This window comes from Alosa sapidissima, chromosome 21 (genome assembly GCF_018492685.1).
Source record: "Alosa sapidissima isolate fAloSap1 chromosome 21, fAloSap1.pri, whole genome shotgun sequence".
Classification (NCBI taxonomy): Eukaryota; Metazoa; Chordata; class Actinopteri; order Clupeiformes; family Clupeidae; genus Alosa; species Alosa sapidissima.
The window spans coordinates 31071273-31098966 of NC_055977.1; the positions used below are offsets into that span (position 1 = coordinate 31071273).

The following is a 27694-nucleotide window of genomic DNA, read 5'->3' on the forward strand; positions in this document are numbered from 1 at the left end:
TATGATTATAATGACACCCCATGGGCCTGCCTTGCATTGCGCTCCCACCTGGCCAAGCAAGTATATGTGCCAGAAAAAAATACAAAAACAAATATCACACGCATCAAATATTTGCATTTCACAAATGCACCGCATCAGCGCTTTGTTGGATTCCGAAATGTCGCGGGTTGCAGACCGGAGGTGCTCGGGCCCGCCATTGCCGCTTGCGGCTATATTGATGTTTGATTTGCCAATGCAAGTCTATGGGAAAAAATTTCGTTAATATCTCAAAAAGTATAAAGTTTCCAAAAGTAAAAAATACAAACCTCACCAGTCCTTTAGAAGAGCTATGCTACGGGGGAATATTATTCAATGTTGTCAGTTGCTTTGGGTATAAGTATCTGCTAAATTAAAAAATGTAAATATAAACACAATGCAGGCAGTTGAAAAAACGATATGCATGTTTTAGCAATTGAGAAAAACTAATAAAGTATGGTCAAATAATTGTGATTTGGTGAGAAAGAATGACTTGATTTCAAAACAACTTTTAATTATTCAACCCATTTATGCTTGATTGTGATATGGCCAGTGTCAATGCTTGATTGTGAAATGCCCTGTGTTCACTGAAATAAAAATATTCAGGACACCTACCAACTGTTAATCAATTGATGTACTACACCAGGCCAATTTAGGGGTGTCGATATGTGCCATGGAAGAACAATTTGAATTTTGAAGCGATCAGAATTACGTTGTGGATCCACAAATTACTCTTCACTACATTATCAGATAGGCATTGGGCCTTACAGTGCCTTTATTTTTGTAAGAATAATCAGTGGTTATGTATATATCCAGACATTGTTCTGAGATATAGTTTACCCACCTTATCAGCCTTTTAAGAGCCATGCTTGCATGGCTCTTTAAGAGCCATGCTTGAAAGACTGCCAAATATTGTACATCTGTTACACAAACACACAAAAGTATATTAAAAGTACAAATACTGTAGAGACAATATTAGAGCTTGATGTAAAAATCATTGTAACTTATTTATTAAAAATAAATGGGCAGGTATACAGAGCAAGTATGCAGGTATCAGACATATTTTCAGCTGAACACAAAAAGCCTGTTCAGTAGTGTAGTTAGGAAGGGACGTAGGTCTTCTTCTACTCTGCTTTCACATAAGAGCGCGTGCACACAACATCGCCCAGTGTCAATGTCTGCAAGAATAACATAAAAGTAATTAGTATGAATATGTGTGATGCAGCAAAACATTCATATTTCTTTTATGCTTTTATAGTCCCAGCAGATGATCATTTTATCAAAGACAAAGCACAGACATTTGTTAAATCTTGTTTTACTCTTGATATTTAGTTATTTGGCTGTGGAAAATGCAACAAATAGACTATCCAGTATTCAGCAATCATCTCCTCACATCCGCTAGCTGCCCATTCCATGAGTACACTGTAAAACAAACCCGTTCTTTGTAGGCAGCCCAGGTTCCGAAAACTGGAAACAAACAAAGTGGGGGCAGTCTGTCCCCCAAACAAAAACGAGACCCTGTGTGGGTGTAGGGGTGAGCTACCCCTCATGTGCTTCGTTTGGTCCTTGGTTAAAATATAATATACTTTTTTGCACAAAAGCATCTGCTAATAAATTTAAATATAAATCAATGACTGCACCTTAAAATAATGAGAGATCCCAGTATGGAGACAAGTACTTGTGAACTAGAAGGATGTCACAAAATAGACACCAACAGTTTTTGTCCGACCTTTGGAGGTGTTTGGGCTTAATATTTTTCAATGGTAAATTTCATATACCATTAAAGCTGCAGTAATCTCCACCATACTGTCTATGGTTTTCAACAACATTTGGCCCACATTTCACAATGGCCATCTCCAGATGTGCATTATTCTCTGCATGGAAGTGTTTGCATGCTTAGCATGACTTACGAGTTCTCCATTTGTTTCTGTATTACTTTGTTTATTTATTTATTTATTTTTTAACATAGCAACTGTGTCAAAAGTGCATTGTCTCATGTAATAGGCTAGCCATTTTTCAAAACCATGTTAATTCAGCGTAACAATAGCAGAAAACTATTATCTACTAAATCCCATATATTTCACTAATGAAAATCTAATTAGGCTGTGTTTTTATTTTGAATAGAAGTGAATTTTCAGCCTTATTTATCAATTGAGCTGTTAAACACAGAAAAACAATTAAGAAGATTGAAAACAGCAATCACTCAACATCAGAAACAGAAACTAGGAGCCAAACACACACATACATATGTCAAGATAATAGACACTAAACTCGTCAAACCTACATGTCCTTTACTAAACACTTACCAGTGTGAGTGTGTTTCCACTGACTTCCCTTACTAAAGTCGTCTCCTTGCCATCCCATTTCTGAACATGGACCAGCTTGCCACCATCTATTGTCACCAAGGACTACAGACACATTCACATACATGAATAAGGGTTGAATCGAAAACATATATATATTATACCTCACATATATGGGGCCAGAATACAGACATATCATTTCAAACTGACATTCAGCGAAAGGTTGAAACTCAGTGGCTGAAAGCTTGAAATAGAAAAGACTGAAAATAGAGAATAGAAAAGCCTTGCACAATGTGTTAATGGGCTAAACAATTTCAGCAGCACTTTGTACAGTACATGTAAACACATTGTTGTGTGTGTGTGTGTGTGTGGGGGGGGGGGGGGGGAATCATGAGCAGTAGCCTACCCACTGCAGTAACAGGTTTTTGCCTTTTTGTTTTTGATTGAAGAGTTGGAAGTTTTGAAAATTGAATATAATTTCAGGAAAAGTGTCTTAAATGTGCAGTGATGGTTTGTCATTTTGGTAGTGGCAGTGATGGTTTGTCATGCACACCAGTGGCGGCTGGTGGTTATAAAAATAATGGAGGAAGGAAGGTGTGCTTGATTGGTGTTGGTAGCAAATGTGAGGTTGTGATTGTGTTGGTGGCATATATGAATAATAGAGTATGTAGGCCGCCTATCCAGTCACATTTAAAAAAGCAGTACTATGTAGTATTTTAACTGGCAATGTTGTGCTATAAAAGCTGTTCTGACATTCTCAGTAATGTAATGTAAGGAGCTAGGCTAGCATACAGTAGCCAGAAAAGTTGTGCATTTGAGCAAGGCACTTAACCCCAAATTGCTCCAGGGATAATGGACTTTGTAATATAATTGAAATATATAAGTCACTTTGGGTAATAGTGTCTGCTAAATTAATAAATGTAAATGTAAATAAATGTAAATTTAGGTCTGGGAAGCCAGGAAAGATATGTAGGTCTAATTATGAAATACTGTTTCCAGATGTGCAAAATTATGGAAAGTCTGGAGGTTTTGCTCAATGTAATACATTTACAGAAAAGTTTATTATACTAAAAATAGACACTTGTTAAATAAAACCATGTAACTATTTACCATTTTAAAAATAGACCTTACATGTGGTTATTTGTAACATGCTATTGTTTTAAAGCCAAATCGCAATAATTTAAAGGTTGTAATAGCTAATTGGGAATTTATACTCGAAAGGCGATCGTCATTGAAGACATCGTTAAAGGAATGCATCATGGGATCATTCATTAACGATGTTACCATTCAAAGATACAGTTAGAATGGTGAAAACAAGAACATATTAACAAAAATAACATTATTTAACAATTGTTTAGTTAAGGCATAACTTGGATGATTATAACACATAAATATCCAATTTTTTTGTATCAGCAAATCCCTGAACTGTCCACGTTTTGTGACAGGCCAGCAGTAGGCCGATTGTTTTCTGTGCTACCAGTTAGCCATGAGTATTTGTCATACTATGTAGCATTCAGTAGCGTACACTAACCTTACCATCTTTTTTTGGAATATGAATTTTTGGAACTGGTCTTCCTGCTGCTTTGATCCTAACCTTCGCACTGTAGTTGAATGTATAAAAGATGGACAATGTCCTCTGATACCATTGTACTCTTTATTTCACGAGCAATAAAACAAGCTTTCCGTTCAACACAAGATTCTTCACTGTATGACCGCAGATAACGTTCTTGCAGAGCAGCTAGCTGCTCATTGGTTCACTGTTGGCGCTAAATTCCAGAGCCTCTGGCTAGACCCGCCTACTTAAATGTAGGAGCTTCCTCCCTTGTCCATTGAAAACGACGGGATTCACGAGCCGCTGGGGTCTGAGGCGGGGTGTTCCTCCCTTTCCTCAGTGAAGGAGCCGCCTCTGATGCACACATACTGGCACATTGGATCGCCATCACAAAAGAATATGGTGGCCGACCTATATCCAAAATCAACACCTCAGTAGGAAGTTTGATTTATTGCCATTAGACAACCTGCCCAGGCCAAACGGGCCATTAATGTTAGACGGTTTGTCAAGCTTAAACTAAACCCACTTATCATTTTGTGGTTTATAAATGTTGTGCGAACTGTATGTGTGCTATATAAACATAAATCCTTGTTTTTATATTTCACCATGGTATAATGCAGCTGTTCATAGTACAGTAACTCTTGCTCAAAAGGTAAGCAACAGGAAATAATTACCTCAGCCCTCCATGCCTTTTGTTTTTTGAATCAATCAAATCTTGTGGTAGTTAGCTAGCTTGCTAAATCTTTAGTGATTTCTAGCTAGCTAGCTACCACCAGAGGCAAACAATGACAAACTTATAAACAGAACAATGCTCTCTGTCCTGCTTTCACAAATGTGTGTGCCAAGTAGTGTAAAGTAGATGTGCTGCAGTGCAGAATGCTAAAAACGCAGTCAAGGGGGTGATAGTGCGCACATATGGAGTTGATTTATTTGGATAAATAGCACGGCAAAGTTATGGCGTCATTTAGCTGACTTAATTATGCAAGCGCATAAAGAATTAAATGAGCGCATATACCGAAATCGAGAGTAAATGCAAAAACTGAGGGGTGAAAAATAATCTTGTGGTGAAAAACATACACATCACATGTGTAACAATTATGATTGAGAGGACATTGTAAAATGACATGAAACAAGTAACCTGGTTTGACCACACTGAGCACTGCACTCCATTGGAGATTTTTTCACTTATTTGCATCATAATGCGCTTAGACTTCAGGCTCAGCACTTGACCAGCCTGAAACCAATCAGCACTGACTAGTATAGGATTCTTACCTGATCTCTGAAAATCTATCTATACATTAAATGAACGTCTGTGTGTGTGTGTGTGTGTGTGTGTGTGTATTTGTGTGTGTGTTATTAGTATCTGTCAAATTGTTCCTCCGATTGATTTCAAACTTGGCAGGTGTCTTGTTCCAATCTGGTCTCATTAGCGACACGTTCCCCTGGGCACGTAAACAATGTCTGAATGTCTGCCTTTAGCACCCCCAGCCAGTTTGTACCTCAAAAATGTACATGGTGGTACGTTTGGCTGGGTCTGTGAAAATGTTCCGAGGGGAACGTTTAATTAATGAGGTTTGGGCACAAATAAGTGCACTGCCAAGTTTGATGTTTGGATAAGAAATGCAATAAGATATCGTTAAATATATCTGTAAAAGCAGCACAGCAGAGCTTTGGTAATACAATACAAATCAAGATGTATGGATGATTATCATGTCCGACCTCAACAATAAAGAATGCCTCTGTATGCAGTTTGCTTGCATAAAATGATTCCACAGATTTTGCAACAACAAACACCAGTAGGTTATTGGCTATTCAAAACGATGGAAAAAAATTGTGTGATAAACTGATACCTTGAATAGCCCAGGCTACTTTGGACTGTCTTTAGACTTTGAATAAACAAAGATTCTGACCGCAAGGTCCTACATTGAAACGAGCAATAATGGTCCTGAATTTAAAGGGATGGTTTTGGATTTTGGACATAGGACCTCATTTCCAAGTTAGATATTTACATCCATAGTCTGGCGTTATAATTTACAGTACCCTCCAGAATTATTGGCTCATCCGATCTTTCCTCCGACTGCTCCAGCCCTCACCACGGCCGAGGAGCAAGCTCCCCAGATCGTCCAGATTCCTAGGTCTACACTTGTGCACACTTGGCAATAATAATTCTATGGAGTTTAGATCAGGGGACTGAGATGGCAATGTCTGAAGCTTGATTTTGTTGTTTGGTTTTGATCTGGACATTTGTTTTGGTTCATTGACCAACTTTTAGTGTATTGGTAGAGATTGACAGATTTCCTTTGAAAATGTTCAGGTTTTTCTTGGTGTTCATTATCCATGCACCTTAATTAGGTTTCCAAGGCCTTTGGGAATAAAAACAGCCCCACAATAGCACAGCCCCTCCACCATAATTCTCATTAGGCATGGGGTTCTTTTCAGTATTGCTATTCTATGTATGCCAAACACGCCTAAAGTGTTTCTAGCCAAAGAGCACAATTTTCATTTAATCTGACAATAGACCACACTTCCAGACAAAGTCACTGTACCATTCAGTAACTCCTGCCGTTTGCATTGGTAATTAAATGCCTAGACAGGCTTTTACCTGGCATGCCCTCTAAATAATCTATTAGCAGTGAGGTCACTTTTGGAGATTTTTTGGGGGACTTGGTGACCCCAAGATGATACTTTTGTCTGTAACTCTCCAAAAGTGGTTCTTATGGAATTTTTTGCCTATCTTGCCCCCACGTACAGTATGGAGGATGGTAAGATAACCATGGGTCTTTGTCCAAGCATGTTTGTCACATTTCCACAGTTGCTGGACTCAGAGCAAACTAGCTATGATATACCGCGCACCACAGTCAAAGTTTAACATGGTTGAACTTCGACTGCAGCACATGCAACATCATGCAAGTGGGCAAAATCCCACTTGCGCAGAGCCTTGCTCAGTGCAGCGGCAAACCACTTACTGCATCATGGGAACATTATCGAACACATTCATTTCTGTATCCAAATAAGGCGAGCCAGCTACAGTGCACACTTGAATTCCATGCCATTTTTAGATAGATAGATAGATAGATAGAGATAGATAGATAGATAGATAGATACTTTATTGATCCCCAAGGGAAAATTCAAGAAGAATTTTTAGTAGTAGTAGTAATCTTATTATTGCCAGGTGTGCATCACTGTTCGAGCTTGTTTGACTCTGAAGTTGATAAATGCCCAACCACAATTGAAAATATTTGCATACATTGATTTATTCATGTCCTATATGGCTCATTTTGTGTTCATACTCATACCTTGACTTTACGGTCATCTGCAGTGGTTTCATCAAATTCGTCTCCCAGTTTAAAGTTGACCTCTGTGGTCTTGAAGGTGCTGACAGTCTTCAGTGTAATAATTTCACCCTCCATGGTGATGATGGTGGTGGGCTTGGTCATGCCACCAACCTGCCGGGTGGCAAAGCCCACCCCTAACACACAAAAGAAATTGCTCACATACTTTTCTAAGCTGTCTTTTTAAACACAATAACCAGTGCTTGAAGTGGAGAAAAAAAAGGTACCAGTATTTATCATTCACATGTATCATATGATGTATGGATATCAGCGAATGCATCAGGTGGTAGCGAGACATCAAATAGGCTAATATATTCTTAATTTTTACAGTGAATAAAATATACTGATGATGAATTACAGTGCGTTTACTCCTTAGGCTTATTTACAAACCTGAAAGCTGAGAAGGGCTGAAAAAGGTTACATGTTTGGGGGCTTCCCCCAGAAGAAAATTTTGGGATTTTAGCATGTATATAAAGCATGCTGGTGTACTCCGAGAAGAAAATAAAGGGAACAAAATGCCCAAACCAATGGTTGAAAACATTACATTTCTTTTTTCAATTGACAATTTTGTACATGAAATTTAACTGTATTTCACAGAATTATCTATATCTGTAGTTTTATTGCTTCTAGGCATAATTCTAATTGCAAATGACTTGCCTTATCTGATGTTTAGCTATTAAACGTTAAAACAGCTCATCATGGATGCACACACTGCCTGATCATGGAGCAACGGCAAGTAGCCTAATCAAACATTCCTCTGCTTTTTAGTTTATCCAGTGTGTTCCCAAATGCTTAATTAAATTTGATGTGTTCCCCTTAACACGCAATAGTTTTTGAACATGTTACTTATGCCGGTGTTGGAGTGTTTCGATTCACAGTCCTAGGCTGGTAGGCATTTTAAGTTGTGCTAATATTACCTCCTGTCAGAGCAACTTAAATACCGTGCCATGATGATTCTGTAGCCTCTTTGTTTCCTTGTGACGATAGAAAGCTGCACAAGTAGATGCTACAGTTTGGGGGAACAGGTGAGTGTCACGTAGCGCCACGCTGTTGGGAAATGTAGTTTACTTAATTTGCCCTAGAGGGCACGCAGAACCTCACCTTTGGAGATGACAGAAAAGAATACCGGCAATTTAGGAGAATTGCCGGTATGCAAGAAAAAGTGCAGGTATGCTTAAGAGTAAAATGTAATAGTGCCGGTACCGTGTACCGGTGAGTACCAGTCCACTTCGAGCACTGACAAAAATAGACTGTGGATACATAAAACAAATGACCTTGTTTGGTCAAAAGTTAACTTTTTCAGTGATGTGGATCAGAAATTAAATTAGGACTAGCGAGAAGGATAGTGTCTTGCTCCCTTACCCTGACTGCATTTCATCTTAAGGTTTGCCCTTTATTTACATACATACAAAATTGTATTATACTCTTTATAATAAACATTAAAAAGTCAATGCAGGTGGGTACAGCACTCTGGAACAAAAAGCAATCAATATGTGTGTGGTATGTATGTTAACCAGGCACTCAATTTTTTTTATAGGAGAACCTCATTTCACCTTCAGCAGTCTCTCTCACACAAACACTGGTTGTTTGGGGGTTCTTTACTGAAATTCAATGTAAATCCACATAGGCATAAGAAATAGTACATTTATCTATATTTAGAGGATTTGCTTGTAGATACACACTTTGTGCACATGTGCTCTCACATGCACCAGCAGGCACACCCATGTTCAATCATTTATCATGACCACACACAAACATACCAATTAAACACACACACACTCACCAAGGGCTTTCATGTAATCATCAAAATTCTTGCTTTCCTTGAGGTTCCATGTGCCAACAAAAGCTTCAGCCATGTTGTGACTTACTTCAAGAGCAGAGAGAGGAGAATGAGATAGGAAAAGAGAGAGGGGGTAGACAGCATCACAGAGATACTTGAACACCACTGGTTGATTCATACCGGCTGTTTGTGATGTCATCAGCCTCGGTGTAAGACAGTAGGAGGAGCTAGAGAGAGGAACAGCAGATAGAAGCAGGAGAGAGAACACTAAATTGGGGGAGGGTAAGAGGCTGTCTTAGAAGAGAGTAGGCGAACAGACAGGGGGGGGGGTTGTGATTCAAACACATAAGCAACACCACAGGAGGGGTCCTAAATACACACAATCTACATTAACTGTTTGATACACAACCTCAGTCGTCAGCCTTGCTTACATAGGCCCACAGCAATGTGCATTTGCGAAAACGCCGTTACGGGATCATCTGAAGCTCCTGATTCCGTTTTTTCTGTTTGCGGTTCGGCGTTGGGTAGGCTATACAATTGCAATAGATTTCGGACGAAATGCAGTTTTTGCATTGAACACTAGAGGGCACGTCGTTTAATTTCAGTCGGATTTCCGGGCAAAATTGACAGCCAAATGGAAACGAGGCGGTATGAAGTTCACAACGTTGAGCTCCGCACAATAATCAGCCCAGCTCCGCTCTGCACGCTGCAGCCAGGCACAGGGGTAGGCTACACTTGTTTGACTGCAGACGAGACAGATCAATGGAAGAAACTGCAGTCATTAAAGTATGAGTAGGCTATACAGGTAGCATAAACTAGGCTATCGTGTTGTTCGGGATCCAGACATCCCAACTTGCAAAAAGTCATTTCAGGGAGGCATCACGAAGCCCCCACCCCCCCCAAAAAAAAAAAAAAAAAAACTTTAGCCTATACAATAATGTCAGTACAACAAATAAGGAAGGCCTATAGATAGAAATTGTGAAAATAAAATATGTAGATTTTGGTAGTTTGGTCTTTTCATGTAGCCTTGGCAACTAGCCATCTAGTAGGCTATAGGCCTGAATAATATGCACATGAATTGACACTTGTTAAACTCACCTCAACATGTCTTTTGCAATCATTTAACCCGCTGTGAGCAATGCTAAAGTCACTGTTTACAAACAGTGCAGCGTGCAAGACTAGGTCCATCATTATGTTTTACTCTTATGTAGCCTACACTTTGAAATGGGTGTTACATTTTCCTTTTTTTGAGGCACTGACTCTACCATGACGCTCCTGTTTCTACTGAACTGATTAATTAAGTTCGGGAGAAAAGACATAAAAGCCCGCCTACACTGAAAACTGATTGGTTGATTTAGCGAAACAGGCCAATCAGGATGCTCTCTGTCTTTGATGCGCTCAGACACACACGCACCACCTCTCTCTATCTCCCCTCGTGTGCGCGCTACACCCAGATGCACACGCGGTCTCGCATGCGCGCTCTTGATCGCTCACTCTAGATTCCGGGAGATTTTATCTAATTTGCGGGCGTCAGGGAGCCGCTATCAATATGCGGGAGACTCCCGGAATTTCCGGGAGACTTGGGATGTCTGGGGATCAACTGCGGCTGACTTGATGTTAACGTGATGCGGTAAAATTAACGAAATTAGCCTAAACTAGGCTACTATAGACATTCGCCTGCCATTCAAAATTTAAAAGTTGAATGAACTAGGCTACTCGCAGAGCAGGACGTTATTATTAGGGGTCCGAGCAGCGTAGCTGCAGGACCCCTATTGTTTCTGCACCGTTCATTTTTTGCCAAAATTCTGTAAAAGTCGTACTGCAGCCTAAACCGTAACTCCAAAACTCTTGACATGTTCTGGTATGGTTACCAGTACTCCCCTCTACCCATAACCCAAATTTTGGGGTACTGCACCCAAAGGTGGCGCTATTGGAAAAAAAAGTTAATTATGCTTATTTCTCCTTACCAGACTGACCTAGACTCAAAATTCTTTCATAATATTAATCTCTAAACTCAGATGCATCTTTTTGGCCCTGGTATTATGGTCTACAAATGTTTACTTTTGCCACAATTTCATGGAAAAGCCAAACATTATAAAAAGTTTCACTCAGTTATCGCTCAGAATTTTGATATTTTGTTCCATTTCAGAGATATAGGCCAATAAAGTTAGACCACTTAGGCCTTTTTTCCTAGATCACCTATATTCCTATAAACCGTAAGTTTATGTAACTGCTAGACTCAAAATTCTTTCATCATAAATAGCTCTAAAAATGTTTACTTTTGCCACAATTTCAGAGAAAAGCCAAACATCATAAAAAGTTTCACAGGCTTCAAAAATGATCAAATCTTCACCAAAATTCTCACAGACAATGTTTAGACAAAGCCTCACAAACGTTATCAAAATAATTTGGATATGTTGTTCCATTTCAGAGATATAGGCCAATAAAGTTTGACCACTCAGCCCATTTATCCTATATCACCTATATTCCTATATGAGTAATCTTGGATAACAACCATACAACCATCATTAGGTGGATACCATTAACAGTGCACATTTTCAGGTCTGTACTCTTTTTTATAAAGCCCTTAATTCTATTGTCAAATGTATGCTAGGAATTTTCTTGATGTTGTGTGTTTGCCAACACACATTTTCACCATGTGAATGTGACTATCCAATATGTAGGATTGTCAGTGGCTCAGTGGGATAATGCCTAGTGCTGGTGTTTGTTAGGTTGAGAGTTCGAATCCTGGTAGAGCTTTAGGCTCAACCTGCATGCTATTGGTTATTGAAGATTCACACCATTGAACAGCACCTGAATGACATCAGGCAATCAACATACACAGTCATTAGTTGGCAAGAATCAGAATGCCGAGACACTCTGACATTTAGGGGAACTTCTTTGTTTACTATTTTTCCTTCATCAGGCCTTTTATGACTTCGTCTATCATATTTATATTTCATCCATTAGTGTTCTTCTCTACAAATGTCTAATTGCCCCAGAATTTCAAAAAGTTTTCAGGTGTACTCTTTCAGGAAAGCCCTTCATTTTATTGTCAAATGTATGCTTGGAGTTTTTCTTGTGTGTTTATCAACACACATTTTCACCATGTGAAAGTGACTGCCCAATGTGTATCACTGTCAGTGGCTCAGTGGGATAATGCCTTGTATTGGTGTTTCTTAGGTTGAGAGTTCAAATCCCTATTACAGCTTTAGGAGCAATGTGCACATGCTATTGGTCATTTAAGATTCACACCATGGAACAGCACCTGAATGACATCAGCCAATCAACATTCACACTCATCAGTTGCCAAGAATCAGAATGCCGGGACTCTCTATTACATTTAGGGGAACTTCTTTGTTTACTATTTTTCCTTCATCATTACGTCTATCATATTTATATTTCATCCATTAGTGTTCATCTCTACAAATGTCTAATTGCCCCAGTGTACTCTTTTAGGAAAGCCCTTCATTTTATTGTAAAAATGTATGCTTGGAGTTTTTCTTGTTGTGTGTTTACCAATACACATTTTCACTATGTGAATGTGACTGGCCAACATGTAGGATTGACAGTGGCTCAGTGAGATAATGCCGTGTACTGGTGATCCTTAGGTTGAGAGTTCAAATCCCACTTCAAGCATTAGTGTTTGAATGCTGTTGGGTTGTGGAGGTTAGCATACTACAATAGAATGCTGTTGGGTTCTGGAGGTTAGCACACTATAACATTACAGCTACTTGTCAATATGGACTTGTAGCGCAAGTATAACTGTATAATTATAGGCTGTTTATCTTATTGACTCCGACACAGCTGTAGCCTATAATTATTTGTTATTCTTATAATTTGTCATTTCTTATACATATTTAGTCGGCTCTTCCACTTGACAGAACAACCCTATATCGGTTAAGGATGTCACGCATGAAACAATGCTGCAGAAACACGAAAATACGACTTTGAGTTTAGTAGGCTATAATTTTCAGTTCCTGTTTATCTATTGCACAATGGGTAATAATTTCAAGGAATTGTGTTGCAGTCTTGTAAATAGTGACCCTGCAAGATCCCTAGTCATTGCAAAATCATGGTCTGTGACTTAAAACTCTACTAATTGTCTTTAGATGTGAGAGGGTCTGAGACTGTAGTCTTTCAAAAATCTTTTCCAAATCTTTGCAAATCTTTCCAAAGTCTGTCAGTGTAAGGAGGGCTTGAGGTGAAAGTGCTGTGGAGAAATTGCAGGATTGTTTGGCTCTGCCACCTAACCACACCCAGTTTACCTGCTGGGAAACCCTGTAGCTCCGGAGCAGGGGCTCAGACCAGGATAAATTGTTTGCTCGCCCTCAGTTCACTCTTTTGTTCATCTCAACCCAGCACTCCAGTGTGTCCTGCTCTGTGTGCGTCTTTGAGTTAACGTAAGTCATCACTTTAATGACCCTCACTATGACTTTTGTCATGTTTATCAGTTTGTAGAGTAGCTCTGCCATCATGTGTAAAGTTAAGGTCTTTGTTTGTTGGTTTGGTGTGTTGGAGTCCCATGTGAGAGATGATTAGGTGATGTTGGTTGACTTGGGATGTCAAGCATACCTGTCAACACTCCCGTTTTTCCCGGGTTTCTCCCGTATTTCAAGGTCATCTCCCAGCACCCTCCCGTTTTGTTATTTCTCCCGGAAAACTCCCATAATATGCATGGCCATCAAACTTCATTTTAAAATCATTGATCCATTCAGGTTGCCAGATTGTGTATGAAATACACCCTACACATACAAGATCACTTAGTTTCAATTTCAACCGTTTTGTCATAGGCTAAAACCTGACAACCCAAAACCCAAATAAGGAAGCAGGTGCCGACTGCGCAGCCTGAGTCTCGTCGTAAGCAAGCGGGCTAGTTGAATGGCCTACTCCAGAACTAGCTGTTGTGAAATTGTTGGGAATTTAATTGATTAACACATCACATAAACTGTTACTGAGTGTTGATACACTGAAATTGTGCCCTCGGAACCAAATCTGACAGCAAGCAGCTTTGGAGTTTTGGAAGTAGGCTGCAGGCAGGCAGCTGATGGATACATAACTGGCATGCGTAAGGTAATGGTAAAGTAAAAGCAACGACCGAAATGCAGTGTTGAAACACGTGTATGAAACGTATTAAATATGCAAACACAGATCCGGTATAAACACTGACCCCCCCAAAAAATATCCCGTTTTTGGAAAGCTAAATGTTGACAGGTATGATGTCAAGTATTGTTTAGTTGTACCTTATATAGCCATATGATTTCAGTTTATTGTTCAAATGTCAATTGGTTTGTTTGTGAGTTGGGATCTGTACTGATTTACCCCATTTCACCGATTACTCCATTTTCTGTTTGTTTCCTCTTTGATGCAGCACACATACAAGTAAAGAACAAAAGAACAGATGAATTGAAACTCAAATAAAGTTCACTTGTGTTGCACCGAAACCTGCCATCTCCGTGTCATCACTCCATACCATTGAGTCTTCTGACCGAGGCTCTGCCTGCTCGCCACACACTCACTCTACCTCGACCCACATTCCCCACTACAGTTCCTTCAGTTGGGTTGTGGAGGTTAGCATACTAGAATAGAATACTGTTAAGAATACTGTTGGGTTAGCGCATTACAGCTACAGCTACTTGCTATGTTACAGCTACTTGTCAGGACTTGTCATGCAAGGCAAGTATAACTGCATAATTATAGGCTGTTCATCTTATTGACTTCAACACAGAACCCACCCCCACCCCCCTTCACCTACCACCACAAATACAATTCCATTCTGTGGGAAACGCTGCCTTCCATTATCAGACCCTTCATCTTTTCCATGACAAATGCATAGTCCTGTAGAATAGAGTATTGTTAGAATACTATCGAGTTGTGGAGATTAGCGCACTAGAATACTACTGTTAGAATACTGTTGGGTTCTGGAGGTTAGCACACTAGAATAGGGTATTGTTAGAATACTATTAGGTAGTGGAGGTTAGCACACTATAATGTTACAGCACAGGGTAATCCTAATTTTATGCATCAAATTTATTCCAATCCAACTCAAAAGTTTTGAACAACACAAAGTGAAGGTTTTATCCTGATCAAAACCAAGAATAGATTATGTGATCTAATCCAATTTCAGGACCCTTGTTTCCCTTTGAACAACCCATTTTCAAGATTTGATCCAATCCGATAGCCGAAATCCGGTAACTGAAATCCGATAACCGAAATCCGATAACGTTTCTTTTGAACAATTGGGCCCAAACAATCAAAGCATATGTAAAACTAAAAAGCTATGCTACCTCATGTTCGTTTTGCTCGGACCCCGTAAATCACCGCTTGCGGTTATATTTCTGACTTGTATTCAGTTGTGAACTTGGAAACACTGTTCAAATGACATGAAATGTGAATAATTAAACAATTTAAAGTACTTTCTTCCATTCTACAGCTTTTTCCACCTCAAAATAAAAGTCTCCAAAAAGCATGCAGGTGTAGGCTAATCCAGATAGGGGAGAGCCGGCCGGGACGATTGAAACACGGGACGAATTAAACATTCCAGTTTTCTCCGAGTGTAATGAATGATGATAGACAGACATCCTTTGGTCAAAACATAGAGCATGTTCACCTCCTGCCAAATATCTTCCTGCCATGTCCTTTTATCACGGAGTTACAGGCGATAAACAAGTTCTGATGGCCAAAAGTAAACTTCAGTCAGTGGTTACATTTTTTCGATTATTAATGAATGTTTTTCATTTAAAGGTTCGACTTAATGCTTATTCAGTAGACCATAGTGTTCTCCACTATCCCAGACTTCATATCGCTTGTTTAGCCTACATGAAAAGCTAAACAAGCTATAGTGACATGTCTTTGTCAGGAGTCAGGACGATTGAAACAAGTCGTCCCGATCAGGTTACTCCATGTATTTTAAGTAAATGCACAAATATCTGTGTTTAAACAATCATTTATGGAGGTGAGACGTGTGACAAGGTGATTTCACGTTGTGCCTAGTAATTGGGTGGTATCACGTGAGGGACAATGACATCTCCTAGCGCGCTACACTTTAATTGCTCCCTGCACTTTGCTTCTGGATCTTGATCGCTTCCCTGCCTTTTGTCTTGTTCCCTGTATCCCCATCTACCTTCGGCCATGCCTTCCTGCCTCCCTGGTTCCCTTGCCAGTCCCCAGGTGTTTGTTTCCACTGCCTCGGGCACTAGTTTTACCATGCTACAAGTTGACTTAACCATACGGAGTAACCATACCGGACACTGTGGACTGCCTGGGTGTGACTGTCACTACTGTTTTGCCTCTAGTTTAATTTGATTGACATTTTTGGTTTGCTTGTGTCCTGTTGTGTGCGTGTGTGTTTGTGGCTTATCGTGGGTCTCCGTCTCGCTCCCTTTCGTCTGCGCTGCTGTGATTGTAGGCCTGGGAGGGGGCGTGAGTGTGTCTATGACGCGGCGTGTGAGCGTCTGAGGATAGTTGTGCGTCCTTATTTCTCCTTCCTATTTCTTGTGCTGGGGCAACTGGTATAGCTAGCTTAATAGAGGTTAATCAGTGGAGCAATTCATTTGTGGACTCGACGCTGTATGGTGGTAGGGTTAGTCAGCGTACAGCGTCATCATTCACTCTAACATTTTTAATTAATAACTCCAATCGATATGTATTGTTGTTTGTATACTATCTGTTGTGGAAAATAAATTATATTTTATAAATTGGAACATCCTAATGGTTGCTTGCTTTTCAGCTTCAGTCCTCAACAAATTTAAATAATATATTTATTTAAATTGTAGACCACGTCTCTGTCTTACTTTGTGTGACTGTAAAACTGATTTGGGGCATTGCCCTCCGGTCAGACATGGAAAAACAGTTTTAGGAAGATGAAAATATATTTGGGTCCACCAAGTCGAGTTTTCCCATGTTATCCTATGGAGACCGACGGCCTGTGGGTGGTTAAGGGTACTTATTTGGATGTGCAGTGGCCTAACCCATGTAAAAACCCAGTTAATGACATTTTCAACAATATCCAGATAGCAATGTCAGATTGACAGATAGCGTACCGCTGGTGGTATGCCACTTGTGGTCCACCGTTGTACCACCATCTCTTTAAATTTAACTTATAACTGACTTAACGTTAACTTATAACTAACTATGTAAAATATGGGGCAATTTGTCTGCAACCTGCAAGAGGCTGGCAGACCACTGTCGGTCCATTGGGGGCGTAGCTGGCGGTCCGCTGGCATTTTGCTCATCGGTTCTCTGCGGACCGCCAGCTACGTCCCCAATGGACCGACAGTGGTCCGCCAGCCTCTTGCTATCTGGGTAGAAACATGATATAAATGGGAAAGCTTACTGTTGTAGCTATTAAAATGGCAGAATCATCAACAGTGCATGATATTTCAAAAACTGCTTCATACACGCTTCACGATGATGGCAATGAACATGTTAACAGACATGCACAAAGACGTATAGCCCTGCAACAATCTATCTGAAATAACACCTTTTCGAAGTACCATTCATGATATGTAGTAAAATTTTGAAGTTGTGGGAATTTATATGGCTTAAACTGTATGTTTCATTCGGCCCCTTATGGCAGGGGTGTCCAAACTGCGGCCTGCGGGCCAAATGCGGCGCCGCACACTTTAATCTGGCCTGCCGAGCATTTAATTAGGTTATCATAGGCCGCTCGCTATCTTTTTTCCAGCGATAGACGACGTTGTGGTTAATTTTAGGCTACTACAAACTGCTTTACACTCTTCTTAGAGAATGTTTACAATGTCAATGTCACATCGAGCTTGTTACATCGAGATTGCAGCAGATCTAACTACTTTATGCTGCAGCAGCCAGACCAATGGATACCTTGTCTTAGCTGAATTACTGAAGCTAAGCAGGTGTGGGCCTGGTTAGTACTTGGATGGGAGACCTCCTTGGAAAACTAGGTTGCTGCTGGAAGTGGTGTTGGTGGGTGGCCAGTAGGTGGCACTCTTCCCTCTGGCCAAAAAAATATCGATCCCAATGCCCCAGTGCTGTGACGGGGACACTGCACTGTAGGAGATGCCGTCCTTCGGATGATACGTTAAACCGAGGTCCTGACTCACTGTGGTCATTAAAGATCCCATGGCACTTATCGTAAAGAGTAGGGGGTTCCCTGGTGTCCTGGCTAAATTCCCAACCTGGCTCATTCAATATGGCCCCCTAATCATCCCCCACTGTAATTGGCTCATTCACTCCCTCACTCTCCACCTCAAGCTGGTGTGTGGTGAGCGTTCTGGCGCATAATGGCTGCCGTGCATCACCCAGGTGGGTGCTACACACTGGTGGTGGTTACTAGTGAGGTCCCCCCATCCATGTGTTGTAAAGCGACCTTGGGTACCATGAAAGGCGCTATATAAGTCGAAGGTATTATTATTATTATTATTATGCTACTCCATTTAATTGGGAACACATTTGAGCGTGCACGAGAGGGAGAGAGCAAGGCAGGTTCCAGCTGGCTTGTCATTGTTGATAAATTATATCTCCTTTTTATAAGAAACTTTTAAAAGGAAATCGTGATGGCAACAGTAGTTCCCACTACTGACCAGTTATAAATTGTGAGAGGGCAAAGCCATAGGCACAGCACTAGGCATAGGCTATATTTGAAAGTGCACCATTTATAAATGAATTAAAACAGCATCAAATTAATTCTTAAGAAATTAATTTTCAATAACAAAATGACTGTAATGATTTAAATGATACAAAACGTTATACATATATATAATATTATTTTTTGTGTGTGCAATTTTCAAAACCCAATGTGGCCCTTGAGTCAAAAAGTTTGGACACCTTGCCTTATGGTGTTTCAACTGTCCCGACCAGGAGGGACGCGAATGAAACATTACGCACGTCCCACTTTTGCTGTAATAATTCCTGAACGGTTTTGTTCAAAGCTGAATGAGCATTAGTATTTGACAGAGGACAGATGTAGGTTGCTAGTGACCAAATATTAGCTTTCAGTGTGGTACGGTCGCTTTGTAAATTACGTTTAATTAAAGTGTTTCAACTGTCCTGGCTCTCCCCTACATCGCAACCCCCCCCCCCCCCCGTTTTTCTACATGGACAGTAGGCCTAAAATAAACTAGTTTTTCAGCTTTCAGTTCATCCTACTACTCACTTGTTGCCTCAACCTAATAAAATCCTATTTTTCGCAAAAGCTTGAATGTTAACCTTGATTGTATCATCTGGTTGCACAGCTACAGTAATTAGCCTACTCTGTTAAAGTTAAGCGATTTGTTTAGGCTAGGCCTACTCTTAAAACGGAGGTGATGTTGACAAGGTTTACAACGGCTAGTTGCGCTATAGTAGATGTTTTTTGACGAAAAATCTGGTGGACCCGTGACGTCGACTTAACCGGATACAGTGTGGGAGACATTAGGCTTGTTCGACTTGATGCAGATCTGCTCAGATCTGACTTGATGTGATGCATGCTGGGTTGAACACAATGCATACTGGGATGGACGCAATGCATACTGGTTAGAAATCCTGTCCGACTTCTGTCAGACGGGGAGGGACTTACCACCGTGTCACCATGTTACATGACCTTAAAATATCACAGGAGTCTTCGTCTGCAGACAGATCTTGCAGTTGCCTTTCTACGGTCTGCATGAGCTGAAACCCGCCCTCATGACGTCAGTTCAAAGACTTGATAGGGCAGGGGTGGGCAAACTGCGGCCTGCGGCCAGCGGATCCGGCCCGCCAAGCACTTTCATCCGGCCCGCCGAGCATTTCATTTGGTTATCAGGCTGCTCACTATTTTTTTCCTGCGATAGAGACGACGTTTGTTAGCTTTACTGCAAACTGCTTTTCACTCTCCTTAGAGAACGTTTACAATGTCAATGTCAAAACATCATGTTAAATAGAGATAACATCATGTTAAACTAAGTTAACTCTATAGTTATCTCCTTTGCAGCAGATCTAACGTGAACATATTATGCAATCCATTTAATTGGGAACGCGTCTGCACTCACGAGAGGGAGAGAGCGCCGCAGGTTCCAGCTGGCTTGTCATTGTTGATAATTGATAGGCCTATCTCCTTCTTATAAGAAACTTTTAAAAGGAAAACCTGAAGGCAACAGTAGTTCCCACTACTGACCATTTAAAAACTGTGAGAGGGCCCAGCCGTAGGTACAGCACTAGCCATAGCGGAGCAGGCAGAAGATCATTAGAGAATTAGAGAGAAATAAACGTGAATTAAAGCGACTGTCTTAAAGCGACAGTGCACAATTTATACATTTGTTAAACAGCATAAAATTAGCAGTATTTTTAAGCAATTAATATTTTAAAAGAAATATGTTCATACTAAATTATAGGCTATAAAAAATGTATTTTTTAATGTGTGTGTCGTGTGTGTGTGTGGGGGGGGGGGGGGGGGGGGGTTGTTGTGTGGCCCGCCGGCCAATTTTCAAAACCCAGTGTGGCCCTTGAGCCAAAAAGTTTGCCCACCCCTGTGATAGGGCCATTTGGGAGGAATCTCCTCATGACTATTTTGACTGGTTTCTCATACTGCTTCCTTATGTTGGAATATGGGAAAATGAACAGAAATCAAAGGGATACCTATTATATGTGATTTCTGCAACAATGGTAGTCCAGCCTACTGAAAACATTTGGATATTCTGTTATTTTCTGCTGTTGGTTAAATAGATAGACACACATAGGGGAAAACACTTGATATTGTATTTATGTGTCATGCGCCTTATAGGCTTGTTCGAGATGAACTGCGTCTGACTTTGACTGACTTTCTATGTCAATGTAGACGAGCCAGACCCACATCAAGATGTAGGGTCTGGGAACTCACCATTGGCAGTGCTCAATCCGAGGGGTGGGATAAACAGTTGTCTTTCGAATTACCTCTGCACGCAACAGGATATCGCTACAACTCATGAGTCCCATGCATTTTCCCACCAGCGGAGCTAGTTGGCTAGTTGATCAAACTATTGCCAACTTAAAAAATGCTTAACTCATGTTGCGCTGTTCGCCAGCAGCAGCATCCATCTTCTTTGTTTTCAAGTAGCAGGAAATTAACACGGAACCGTCGCAACTCTGCCATCTTTGTTAAGCCCGCCTGTTCTGTTTTAATCTGTTTAAATTTATACAAGAAGGACACCTACTGGTGTACCCTGGTATAGCACCCTAAGTGCCTTTGTTTTGCCTCGCCCCCGAGAATTTAGTTCTAACGTGTTCATAGAGATGTGTACGACAAAGCTGTTTCTCACGGTCAGATCCTTGGAGTAGATGCGTCCGTAAGTGTTCTAAGCAATTATTGTTCGAGATATTGTATGTAAACACTCATGAAAAATGCCTCTGTTATAATTTTAAAGATAATGAAATATAAAAAGTTTACTTTTGGTTAAGAACGCATGCTACCACTAGCTAATTTCAACTCATAGCTTGTTAAGAATGTAGCTCGTGGTTATCGTCGGATATAATTAGCATGTTGCTTGTGATATGAAATATACACTTAAAACACATGTTGATGAGATAGTAATTTGACATTTGATGTCTTTCTGTTTATTTTTATAGTTTTACGAAAAAAGAATGAGAAACAATGTAATGAGTGAAAGAACAACTGTGGACAGGCATGTTTTATGGATCAGTAAAGTTCATCGAAAAAACGTTCTGGAGCTTTATTCATTCCACATTCTTCAGTTAGCTATCTGTCTGTGCCTTGCAAGGACGCAATTGCTAGGACAGAATACCGCCCACCGACTCTATACACGATGTGATTGGCCTGATCAAAGTTTAATTTTTCCAGCTTGCAAGCCAACGGATAGTTGCTAGACTACCCTGGCTGCAAATTACATTTGCTGCCTCTAGGGTGTGTCTAGATTTCTAGGCTAACACCCACAGGTCGCAAATTTGAAATCACGATTATGAAAGAGGCAAGATTTATCTTAAAGAAGCCTTATGCAGGCCTGGTTATTCCTTCGCTGTTTCTGGGTTTTCGCCTGATTTGGGCTTGCATTTTTCACGACATAGCTCCCCCTGCAGCTTCGGTAGCAAGTGACTGCTACGCTAAACCCCCACTAGCTAGCGAGCTAGCCATCAATAAACCAAGCTAAACACATAGGGCTCACAATAAAACGGTCGAGCAAACACATTGGTTCAAGAGACTATCAAATCACATTACAAAAACGAAAAAAAAAAGTTCACCCAAGGGTAGGCTACTTACAATTTCAACAGCAACAAAGCCAAGTCGGAGTCCGTTTTGCAGTCTTCTTAGAAACTACAATCTGACTACATTTTCGAGTATTTCCGCCGAATTACATCCGGATGTGTTCGGACCGCGACCAGAAAGTTGCATATTCGTTTTTTTTCCGCAGAGAAGCACTAGGGGGAGACGAAGCACCCACCAAACGACCAAAAAGTGTTGTAGAACCATCAGAATGACTCTCAACCTGCATAATTAAGGTCATTTTTGCTAAAATTGTTGCATAGGGCCTCTTTAAATAGAACCAGACTGATCCACCACCTGGTTAATTTAGGTTGATATGTCGTGGAATGTGGACTTTCTCATTGACCTTCTGAGTGCCATTTAATTCCAGAAAGAACACAAACCAGTCTTTGTTTTTGAAAAAGTAAGCAAGGTGAACTGAAGTGAACTGCTCTCCCCTTCCTGGACAATGCTTTGCTCCAGATTATAAATAAATCAATGCTATCAGGGCATGTACCACAGTCGTTTAATGGTGGCTTACATTGTATGATTTTGGTCTGTTTTCACAGTCGGCAACTAAATTTCCAAGGGAAATTTCATGGGACTTGTACTGGAATCGCGGCGCGCTCCTGTCAACTAGATCGTTAAGTGTAAGGTGCCAATCTTAGCGGTTTTAAGTCAGCTGGAGTCAGTCTTTTTCTAGTTTTGCCGTTACGACAATATCAAACATGTTTGATATTATCGCAAGTCTTTCTAGTCGTGGCTCATGCAAATAGTGACGCGAACAATATAAAAACCAATAGTGACCTCTCTCCAACACCAAACAGGAAGGGGCAAAGTAGGTGACAGCTGTAGCAAGAGACCTGATGAAACCCATGAATATGATAATTCGTTATTTCGTTTCTTATACATCATTAGTCGGCTTTTCCACGTGACAGAACAACTCTATATCGGTTAGGGATGTCACGCATGAAACAATGCTGCAGAAACACGAAAATATGACTTTGAGTTTAGTAGGCTATCATTTCAGTTCCTGTTGATATCTATTGCACGATGGGTAATAATTTGAAGGAATCTAGTTGCAGTCTTGTAAATAGTGACCCTGCAAGATCCTTAGTCATTGCAATATCATAGTCTGTGACTTAAAACTCTATTTCTTGTCTTTAGATATGAGACGGTCTGAGACTGTAGTCTTTCAAAAATCTTTTCCAAATCTTTCCAAAGTCTGTCAGTGTAAGAAGGGCTTAAAGCAACACCAAAGAGTTTTTTGTACCTTAAAATAATGTTTCCAAAATCGTTTCAGTGGTTTATCCACTCGTAACAGGGTGAACAGCACTTTCTGCATTCGCTTCGTGGCCCTCTATTGGCTATAACCGCACTATGTAAGTTTGCCGGATCGGGTAGTGGATCTGTAGTTCTATGGAATGAGACATGAGAAACTACAAATTTGACTTGCATCTGATGTCGCAATACATCGAACTTTCATAAAATCATGCGACATATTCTACCTTGTCTGTGGACATTGTTATAAGCTGGTGCTGGATAAACAAATTATGCGTGCGACAGAGGAAAAGTTCTTTGGTGTTGCTTTAAGTTATCTGTTATTAAGCCATCCCTCAAAAAACCTAGCCTTGACCCTAACAACCTGGCCAATAGGCCTATATCTAATCTCCCTTTCATGTCAAAAATTCTAGAAAAAAGTGTCCAAACAAATTGGTGCCTTCTTACATATGAACAAAATCCAGGAATTATATCAGTCTGGCTTCAGAGCTCACCACTGAATCAGCCTTAGTTAAAGTTTTTAATGATACTAATTGCTGCTGATAATGGACATGTATCAATACTGGTCCTCCTAGACCTCGGTGCTGCCTCTGACACCATAGACTATGACATACTACTTCATAGGCTTGAAAATTTGATAGGTATCAAAAACTCAGCACTCGCACCTAGACCGCTACGATCACAGAATACTGGACTTCTTGTAATCCCAAGAATCTCAACAACTACAGTAGGAGGCAGAGCTTTCTGCTACTGCGCACCCCTCCTCTGAAATAATCTCCCTCCCTCAATTCGATTAGCAGACACCCTCCCTATTTTTAAGTCTAGACTTAAATCATACCTCTTTAGTCCCTCGCATAGTTAGATATGGTGCAGTGTGTAACTTCAACCACCTCTTTTTTGGAATGGACCACCCTGCTGTGTCCTCGTGTGACTAGCACCCCAGTCATGCGTGCAATGGTGGTCACTGACCATACCTGCGCTAGTGTCGAGTGGTTCGAGCTGGTTCGGTCAAGTTGGAAAGAAATGGACAAATTTGAACAAAGTAGGCTATGAGATGTTAGAGGGGTGATTATAAAGGGGTTTTCCATATTTAACCCATTAAGACCTAGAGTGCCCATTAAAAAGGCTAAAACCTAAGCATTTTCTGAAAACCACCTGACAACCTGAATCAGAAACACTCTGAGGGTGCATCCGGCCTTATAGGGAGAAGGTCTTGTTAGGTGCATACTAGGGTCTTAATGGGTTAACAATGTAGCCTCACTGATAAGGTAATGTCGGGAAATATGCCACCTTGTGACACTGTAATGGAAATCAAGCATTTTAAGCATATTAAGCACCAAAAGGGATACTATATTGTTAATTTGCAACGTTCTGTGCATCCTACATGTATTTAGGATTAGGCTGCTGACATCGAACAATATGCATGCCGTTTCACCTTCTAGTGGCGCTCAACCTTAATACAGCCTCAGAAGTGCTTAGTTGGAAAAATGCTTAAGTCAGTGGCAAAAAGAGTATAGCTCCTCCCAAACGCATAACTGCCTCCATGGTCCGTAAAAAGATAGTGAAGTCTAGTCAAGGGCAGAATATACGCAGGCTGAAAAGCGCTTAGTTGTGCTTAGTTTTTTTTTTTTTTTTTTACTTACGCACCCTTACGCACATGGGAGAATTTGCCCCTTAGAGTGGAGCAAGTAATGGTTATTAGTCTATTATCATATTTATATTTTTTGCTATAGGCTTAGGCCTACAGAACATTCAGTTTGTAGCCTTAGAAAGTCACAAACGTTGGCTGAAGTAAGCCTATACTACGGGATTCATTTTCTATTGTCAATTAGGTCTATGTTGCCAGCTGAGTTTGCCAAGTATTGGTTAGGTCAACAAAAATGGTGTAGCGGACCGCTCCATATTCTTTATAATAAAAATGTATATATTACTTTAGGCTTATCCAACCGGGTTGCTTAAACGCAATTGGGGTTGTTAACGTCACACAGTCAGCTGACGATAAAAGGCTGCTGGGCCTAACCTGCGGGGAGAGAGCGCTAATTACCAGGAAGCTTTATCGGAGAAAGTTGTTACCGAGGGCATGTGAGACATGGCGGGAGCATTTTAAAGCGAGATTTCACACTGGATATACATTGGATTCCTCTGGATCGTACCCTTGTGGATTAATCCCTTTGAGGAATTACTATGAAGCAGCGCGGATCCTGAGCACGTTTCCCTTCCACCAATATACAACTAATTCAACATATTCCACAACTCACTTTCCTTCAGTGACTCAGACTCTTTCATACTTTCCCTTTTTGTTTAAATAGCATTTTATTTTTGATTGTATGGAGGGATATCGATTATTTAAGTTGTGAATGAATATTTTTGGTTTAATTTAAACTATCACAATATATGATTTGAAACGTGTTTGTGTTTGATTTGTGTGATAGTTTCGCTCTAACTGTGACTACATTTGAATTGGCAGCAAATAGGCCTCTTGCCTGGCACCCCAGAGACAACTGAATCTCTAAATTTAAAAATAAAAGATTCAGATTAGTCACGTTACAATGGAAGTGGCTTTGTTACACTGTAACTTAAAAAAAGAATTTTATCTTAATGAAACACAAATGACTGAGTATATCACTTTACACTGAGGTAGTTTAAAGTAAGTTGCCATACGCTCTGTGGTGCGTAATAGGTTACAGGAAAATCCCTGACACTCATTAAATGATACAAAAACTTCTTAACAAACATTTTTCCTCCAGGGCTCAATGTTCCATCAGTCAGCGTCAACAAAGTTAATCAAGCAGTTCAAACATAATTTGAGTACCAAATGAATAGGAGATCTTCCTAAAAAAAGTCAGGCTGCGTAAGTCGAGAAACTGATGGAGTGCAGAGTGTAGGAACAGTTGAGGACAGAGGAATTTAAAATAACATTCACTGTGTTTTCTGTAATACACAGATTTCTTCATTCGGAGCTATGCAGTCACGTAAATTTTGGTTGGTTATTACGTAGGCTAATGCACCATATTACATTTACATACATTTTTCTTTGCAACAACCATAATGTAATACCTTATTACATCATGCAGTAAAATGTAATACAGCTTGTGTTTAATCAGTTTATTACAAAATGTGGCAGATTATTGTGGCAGTTATTACCTAATGACGGAAATGTATTATATTTTGTCAAGTTATTACATAATTCGGTGCTATTACATAATGCTTTGTAATAGGGTGTGATTATGAACTTTCATAGGGCAGATTCAGTATGGAGTGATCTAAAACTACTCCATAGTATTTGTCAAAGATGTTGAAAGTTCAAATAAGGAAACCTGAGAGGACGACAACCTTTTCAAAGATCTTGGCGATAAATGCTAACTTGGAGATGGACCAATGTTAATTATAGTCAACACAAGAGGACCGATTTCTTGAAAAGGCATGAAGCTAAAACATCTACGTGGCACAAGGTGGAATTCATATGAGAAACAACCTCAGATAGCTGGGAGAATGATACGGCTCAGAGTAATGCTGTTTTAAGAGAGATTGGTCAAATCTTTGGAGAAGTTCTAAAAATGGGAGATCTTTTTTCATTTTCGCTCTGCTCTCCTATAAGCTCGTCTGAGAGAATGAGTGGTCATTCAACCACTGTTGTTAGTCTTATACCGTTTTACTTTGAGAGTAATTTAACTATGGAGTTTGGTTTAAAATTAGCGACCTTTTTACCAGGAAAAATGCCCCTTGCTACCAGTGTTAGCATTTTGGAAGCATTGGCTAAAAACAGGCTTGTTTAGAATGCATCGGATAGCAGCTGTTTTTGCACCGAACAAACTTTCAAACTCGTTATCATGTTAAGCATATCCAAAATCCATTTTCCACCGGCTTTCCCCTTTGAACATGGTTGTAACTCATGTTATCACTTACTTATGTAATTTATGACGCTGCATATGTTTCATGAAGACCATTAACGACTTTGTTGGGAAATTATTGATGCATCGATTAACATTTTAGAGCCTCAAACTGAAAACATTCTTTAAAGTCACTATTGTGATCGGCGGAATCTAACAGGTTTAAGGTCACATTGATTGAACAAGATGTGAATATCAATGAAGGGCATATCTACAAGAGGAACTGTGATGTACGGCAACACAGATTTTCTACTTCTAATGCATAAAAACACCTTACTTCCAACATATAGTTCTCAATGAAAAGCAAGCTCAGATCCAATTAATTTAATAGCAATAGCTGACAAGTGATCCACACAAATGAAAATCTCACAAC

At 40.2% G+C, this 27694-nt stretch overlaps 1 protein-coding gene across 1 annotated transcript; it reads right to left on the reverse strand.

Moving 5' to 3' along the window:
* Nucleotides 1-1003: 1003 nt before the first annotated feature.
* Nucleotides 1004-9140, reverse strand: fabp3 (fatty acid binding protein 3, muscle and heart). The gene is made up of 4 exons (XM_042076145.1): nucleotides 8986-9140; nucleotides 7167-7339; nucleotides 2322-2423; nucleotides 1004-1193 (listed from the first exon to the last, which is right to left on the reverse strand). Exons 1-4 carry the CDS (start codon nucleotides 9056-9058, stop codon nucleotides 1140-1142), a joined length of 402 nt encoding a protein of 133 aa, XP_041932079.1. The 5' UTR covers nucleotides 9059-9140; the 3' UTR covers nucleotides 1004-1139.
* Between the last annotated feature and the right edge of the window lie 18554 nt (nucleotides 9141-27694).

Coding starts and splice junctions, on each gene's coding strand:
- fabp3 (XM_042076145.1), bottom strand. CDS start 9,058: ATGGCTGAAGCTTTTGTTGGCACATGGAACCTCAAGGAAAGCAAGAAT. Junction 7,340..8,985: donor TGATTACATGAAAGCCCTTG/GTGAGTGTGTGT, acceptor TTTGTGTGTTAG/GGGTGGGCTTTGCCACCCGG. Junction 2,424..7,166: donor CAGATGACCGTAAAGTCAAG/GTATGAGTATGA, acceptor ATGTGTCTGTAG/TCCTTGGTGACAATAGATGG.